This window comes from Octopus bimaculoides, chromosome 2, assembly GCF_001194135.2.
Source record: "Octopus bimaculoides isolate UCB-OBI-ISO-001 chromosome 2, ASM119413v2, whole genome shotgun sequence".
Taxonomy (NCBI): domain Eukaryota; kingdom Metazoa; phylum Mollusca; class Cephalopoda; order Octopoda; family Octopodidae; genus Octopus; species Octopus bimaculoides.
Genome location: NC_068982.1, coordinates 190,085,001 through 190,091,653, shown reverse-complemented (window position 1 = coordinate 190,091,653; position 6,653 = coordinate 190,085,001). Strand labels below are relative to the sequence as shown.

Below are 6,653 nucleotides of genomic sequence, written 5' to 3'. Positions count from 1 at the left end.
GGCAAAATACCTAGTGGTATTTCGTCTGTCCTTATGTCCTGAGGTCAAATCCCACCAGGGTCAACTTTACCTTTCACCCTTTCACAGTTGATAAATTAAGAACCAGTTGAGCACAGGGGTTGATGCAATCAACTCGGCCCCCTGCCCCTGAAATTTTCGGCCTTCTGCCTATAATAGAAAGGATTATAATTAAGGCAACAAGCTCGCAGAACCATTAACATGCATTGACCAAACACTGAGCTTTACATTCTGGGTTCAATTTCTGATGAAGTCAGCTTTATCGTTCATCCTTTTGGGGTTGATGTAATCAATTTCCCTTGTCCTTTTAAATTCACTGGACTTATGCTTGAATATGAAACCATTATTAAATTTCTTTTTTCTTCCCTTCGGTGTTTAGGTTGTGGAAAAACAGCTTCTGGATAGTCTTGCATCACGCCTTAAAGATGGAACACTGAAATCTTCAGAAGTCTCATTGACTTTTGTTCGGAATTTAGAAGTTCTGAACTCGGCTGCAAGTGCTGTTAATCTCCCTGTTGTGATCAGTGATGACACATATCATCCCCGATACTTCAATGCCAAAAAGTATTGGGACAACCTCCACTCTGCTGTGCTGGGCAATGCTATATTCTTTGTTGAGGTCGTTCCCACGACCATGCCATTGCTTAATCAGTAAGTATGACAACACTTTATGTCTAACGAGAGAAATTCTCAGATTGTTTATTTCGGTGCATTTGGGATGGAGAGCATTAAACTTGTTTTAGACATGTATAGCATCATCATCATAATTTAGCATCTGTTTTCCGTGTTGGCATGGGTTAGACGGTTTGACTAGAACTAGTGAGCCAGAGAGCTGTACCAGGCTCCAGTCTGATTTTGGATTGGGTTCTACAGCCGGGTGCCCTTCCTAATGCCAACCACTCCACAAAATGTACCAGGTGCCTCTAACGTGTCATCAGCACAGGTACATATATTGTATATAATGTTATATTTATTACATCATCATCATCAGACATCTGTTTTCCCTGCTGGCATGGGTTGGACGGTTGGACAGGAACTAGCAAGACCACACCAGGCTCCATGTCTGTTTTGGTATGGTTTCTAAGGTTGGATGCCCTTCCAAATGTGCCAGCCACTTTCCAGAGTGTGCTGGGTGCATTTTACATGGAACTGGCACAAGTGTCTTTTACATAGTGCCAGTATGAGTGCTCTTTATGTGGCGCCAGCACAATTGCTTCTTACATGGTTCCAGCATGAAACTAAAGCAACATCACGATCATTCAACATCTGTGTCCCATGCTAGCATGGGTTGGACGGTTTGACAGGGGCTGCACCAGGTCCCAGTTCTCTGTTTTGGTTTGGTTTCTACAGCTGGATACCCTTGCATTAACATGCAAGTGGCTGAGTACTCCACATATGTACCCTTAAGGTAGTTAGTTCTGAGGGAGATTCAGCATGACACAGAATGTGACAAGGCTGGTCCACTTTGAATTACTGGTACGACTCATGTTTTGCCAGTTAAGTGGACTGGAGCATCATGAAATAAAGTGTCTTGCTCAAGGTCACAATGCATCACCTCATCCTGGTATTGAACCTACAATCTCACAACCATGAGTGCAACACCCTAACCACTAAGCTACGTGCCTCCTCATGCACACACACACACACACACACACGCTATCGATTGTATGTACATGTACACACCCACTCTCTCCCTCTCTCTATAATATATGTTCTTTTCCAGGATGTTAATATCTGTGCCAAAAACCGTTGGGATGATTGCAATAGCTGGAAGACAAACAAGCGGCAAAGGTCAGTGCTTCTAGTTTGTTTATTTTTATCTCTTTTTCCTTTTTCTCACCTAGTTTCTTAAAGAATATCTGCTTATTTCTCAAAGTTTACATTAATATGCTAATCTTAAATTGTAAGACATCACCTTGAGATTTCATTGTAGCAATGTTCTGAAACCAGCACTGGCTCTGTAGTAGAAATGTCTTGTTTTCATAAGTTTTGAATAAAAATCTTCCACCGATTTATGTTAACACTAGCTTAATGATAACTAAGTCATTTTACTAAATTCTTTGTTATATTTAAAATTAATTGAAAGAGACCCAGAGCATCTCAACAGAAATAGGGTAACAAAAGGGTTAACAAATGATTGCTAAACATTCTCTGTATTGTACAATTATCTAACATTAGGATGGGTGGAAACTGACAGAATGCAGGGGTGATTTAGCTATTAAGTTTGCTTCTGGCTGTGTGGTTAAGAAGTTTGCTTACCAAACCCATGGTTTCAGGTTCAGTCTCACTGCATGAAATCTTGGATAACTGCCACCTATTATAGTTGCAGGATGACCAAGATCTTGTGAGTAGATTTGGGAGAAAGAATGGCAAAGATATTCATTGTTTAAGTATTTTTGCATTTGTCTCCTTGTCTTAGCATCAAGCGAGAGTTGTAAACGATTGTCCTCATCATTTAAGCTTTGTTCTTCATTTGCAGTCTCTTGTTCGAAACAAGTCCAGCCATGGGGGAATATTATTTGGTTTGGAAACAGGTGAGGGTTGGCTGTAGAAAAATGTCTCAATGAGTTCCATTTGACCAAAGCAAGCATTGGAAAAATGGATGTTAAAACAATGATGCTGACTTGCATTGCTGATGTAATCCATGTTGGCTGGATTAATGCTGCCACATGGTCCTTGAGTATCTGTAGCAGAATAATGGAGAAGGGGGACAAGGAATGTGGCCTGTCCCAGGTGAAGCTTTTATAGGGGGGTGGGGAGGACTTTTGGGTCTGTTGTATAAGCCTGTAATAGTTGGGAGCCCAGGGGGTAGTTAACTCAATGGCTATCCTGGACAGCAACAGACAAGCAAACTGCTTGTATTTCTGTAAATGGCAGACCACAGAAGAATCAGGAATCTAACGATATTTTTTGGTAAATAATAATCCACATTTTAATCTGTGTAATATGGTTGGTGTCAGGAAATAAAAAGGGAGAAGTCTAACGTTTCATACATCCCCCCCCCCCTTTTTGTTTTTACTAAGAGAAATAAAATGTTAACAGATGCTGAAAGGTTAATTCCTGTAACTAGACTTGGTACCGCTCTGTTCTCAAGCCGGGCCTTGCCAAGCACTCTGACACTTCAGTCTTCCGGTCTTGATAATGGTCGTCATTTGTTGCATAAAAACAAAGAAATGCCGTTCCTTGCTCCACTAAGTTATTCTTTTCCTCTATTTTCATTTCTGAGAAGTGTTATCTTTACAAACGCTAAGATTGGTGTGCAAGAGTTGCCTCCCTTGTTTAACAATTTGTCAAATTCCTGTTTTGGACTCGGGAGAAAAGTTAAATTGCTTGGTTGGCAGAAAAGTAGAAATAGCCATAGAATCAATTGTTCTGGTGTTCTGGAAATAGCCAAAGAATAAGTCTTTCTGGTCTTCTAGAAATAGCCATAGAATTGATCGTTCTGGTCTTCTACTGTTTCTGCTAACTCCCTATTGTCCAATGTTTTTTATTCGTTTATTAATGTCTTTCATTCTTCGTTTGGTCACTTCCTTCTGGGGCAGCAATTGTCTACCTTTTCAATGTAAGGCGCACTGAAGTCTTCCCCCCAAATATTGAAGCCATCATTTTTTTTTAAAGTTGGGGAGTCGTGTCTCTGGCATTCGAACAAGGTGGACCTGTCCACCTGCCTTGCACTCTCTTCATACATTGTGTACGATACACATCTATTACTCGGCCATTTTAATACTGTCTCAATCGAGTTTACCAGATTTTCATAAAATGACATTATTAAAGTCTTAAATTGCCACAATTTAATCCTACTTTTTTATATTTTACCCTTTGTTGTATAGGCCGTGGTGGTAACCAGTGGTTGAGTCCCGTTGGCTGTGCTATGTTCACTCTTCATGTTCAACTTGATCGCAGTTCATTACTTGGTAGCAATCCTGTCTTCCTGCAGCATATTGTCACGGTTTCTGTGGTCCGCAGTGTCAGGACACTGCCAGGATATGAGGTTTGTCTCCAACGAAACTTTATTGATTTCCCTCTCTCTCTCTCTCTCTCTCTCTCTTTTTTGTTGTATTAAGTGTTTTATTTACTTGGCTTTCAGGTGTATATTCAGGTGTGGACAGGAATCCTTCGCCATATCGCGGTTCACCTATCGCAGTTTATTATTTAAGCTTTCTCTGTGGTGTTGTTTTGCATTTATAATAAAATAAATATATACAAATTATAAAAATAATAAAGGAGTGGCTGTGTGGTAAGTAGCTTGCTTACCAACTACATGATTCTGGGTTCAGTTCCACTGCGTGGCACTTTGGGCAAGTGTCTTCCACTATAGCCCCGGGCCAACCAAAGCTTTGTGAGTGGATTTGGTAGACGGAAACTGAAAGAAGCCCATCATGTATGTGTGTGTGTGTGTGTGGGTGTGTATGGTTCTGTGTCTGTGTTTGTCCCCCCCAACATCGCTTGACAACTGATGCTGGTGTGTTTATGTCCCCATAACTTAGCAGTTTGGCAAAAGAGACCGATAGAATAAGTACTAGGCTTACAAAGAATAAGTCCTGGAGTCGATTTGCTTGACTAAAGGTTAGTGCTCCAGCATGGCCACACTCAAGTAACTGAAATGAATAAACGAAAGTACTATTTCTAATTTATGAGTTTTCACCTATTGCGGGGGTGAGGGATGGGGTTGGAATGAGGGATCATTGTATGGCTGTGGAATCTAGTTGGGGGTGTGTATTTTTAGAGATACAAATGCATCTATGTTAGAGAATAACTTGTTTTTGTGCTTAACACACACAATACGAAGCTACAAAATGTTCCAAGACTCTGTATAATTGTGTGTATATAATACATACACACATACACATCATCGTTATCATCATCATCTTCATTTAACATCTGCTTTCCATGCTGGCATGGGTTGGACAGTTTGACTGAGGACTGGCAAGCCAGGGGTCTGCACCAGGCTCCAGTCTGATCTAGCAAGGTTTCTACAGCTGCTTGCCTTTCCTAATGCCAACCACTCCGAGAATGTAGTGGGTGCTTTTTACGTGCCACTGGCACAGGAGCCAGTCAAGCAGGTATCTTTTTACGTGCCACCAGCACAGCCAGCAGAATCGTTAGCCCACCAGACCTTTTCCTATAATTGGAAGGAACGTTTATCACTGTTTTATTCTGCTGTGTGTGTACATGTATGTCCTGGACACAAAAAAAAACATTAACATATTTGCTTTGCTTTGGTTAGACTTCATTTCTTATGTGACTCCAGAACCAACAGGTTCACCACGTAACTTGCACAGCAAAAGCCTCCTCAGTTGGGAGGAGGAAGTAGCAGTGTGAGGGGAAGAGAGCGAGACAAGGTGTTTGGGTTAGAGACTGCAGTCCTCTCTGTCACCATCATTTAATATTTGGCTTCTGGACTAGTTTGGGTTGCATGCTTTGACAGGACGCAGTGAGTTGGAGGACTGCATCCTGTTCCAGCATCTGCCGTGGAATGGTTTCTACAGTTGGATGCCCTTCCCAATGCCACCCACTGAACAGCATACCCTCTGGGTGGAGTTTCTCATGGCATCAGCGCTTGTGAAGATCACCTCGGAGCCTGGAACTTAAAATGGTTTTCCACCAATGAGTCAGACGAGTTACACACTCATGCACATGCACTCACGTGCACACACATGGATGTACACACACACACACACACACACACACACACATACACTTGTGCTTGTGCTCACACACTCACACACACACACACACACTCAGACACACACACACAAACACACTCATACACACGCACTCAGACACACACACACACACACATACAATAGCACACACTCTCTCTCTCTCACAAACACACACACACTCTTCCCACGCACCCACACACACACACTCCCCCACACATCCAAACACACACACACACACACTCCCCCCCCACACACACACATGCACAAGATGCATGAAGAGATGGAAGATAGTGTTGTTAATTTGTGCTGATGCAAAAAACATGGAGGAGGAAAATACTTGAGTTGCTGCTGCAGTTGTAAGTGATGGTGGTGGAGGCAGTGGAAGTGGTGGATGGCCATGATGCTGGTGGGGAGGCAGTTGTTGATGGTAATCGTTGTGAACTTAAAACACACACACACACACACACACACACACACACACACACACACTCTCTCTCTCTTTCTCTCTCTCTCTCTCGTGTGCAAACATTCACCAATAATTCGTTTATATCCCAATTTTAATTTGCATTTTCTCACCATATTTGCTCATGTTAGACATAATTATGGGCTGTTTTTGAATTGCCAAACTGGTTCCTAGTAAATATTCACAACAGAATCACCTTAAAAGACTTCCAAAGGCTTGCATGAGAAATTACATGTTAAAATTATTAATGGCAATCATAAAATTTTCCCTCCACTCTCCCCACTCCCTCCCTTGAGTACGAGATGATGGTGGTGGTTGTGGTGGTGGAAGTGGAGATCATTGCAATGGTGATGGTGGTGGTGGTGGTGGTGGTGGAATGGTATTTAAAGCATGAGCAGTTTCCATTTTAAAATAAATAGTACTACAGAATATATATTAAATACAATGTCTATATAGCATTTCTACACACATGCACACGCATGCACATGTATGTTTATGTGTATATA

General features: G+C 41.7%; 1 protein-coding gene across 1 annotated transcript in view; it reads left to right on the top strand.

The window, feature by feature from the left end:
• Positions 1 to 6,653, top strand: part of LOC106880135 (biotin--protein ligase) — an 81,935-nt gene that overhangs the window by 20,169 nt on the left and 55,113 nt on the right. Inside the window, exons 7-9 of the mRNA XM_014929962.2 lie at positions 398 to 669; positions 1,742 to 1,809; positions 3,849 to 4,009. Of these exons, the coding sequence (XP_014785448.1) occupies positions 398 to 669; positions 1,742 to 1,809; positions 3,849 to 4,009 (501 nt within the window). The remainder of the gene's footprint in view (positions 1 to 397; positions 670 to 1,741; positions 1,810 to 3,848; positions 4,010 to 6,653) is intronic.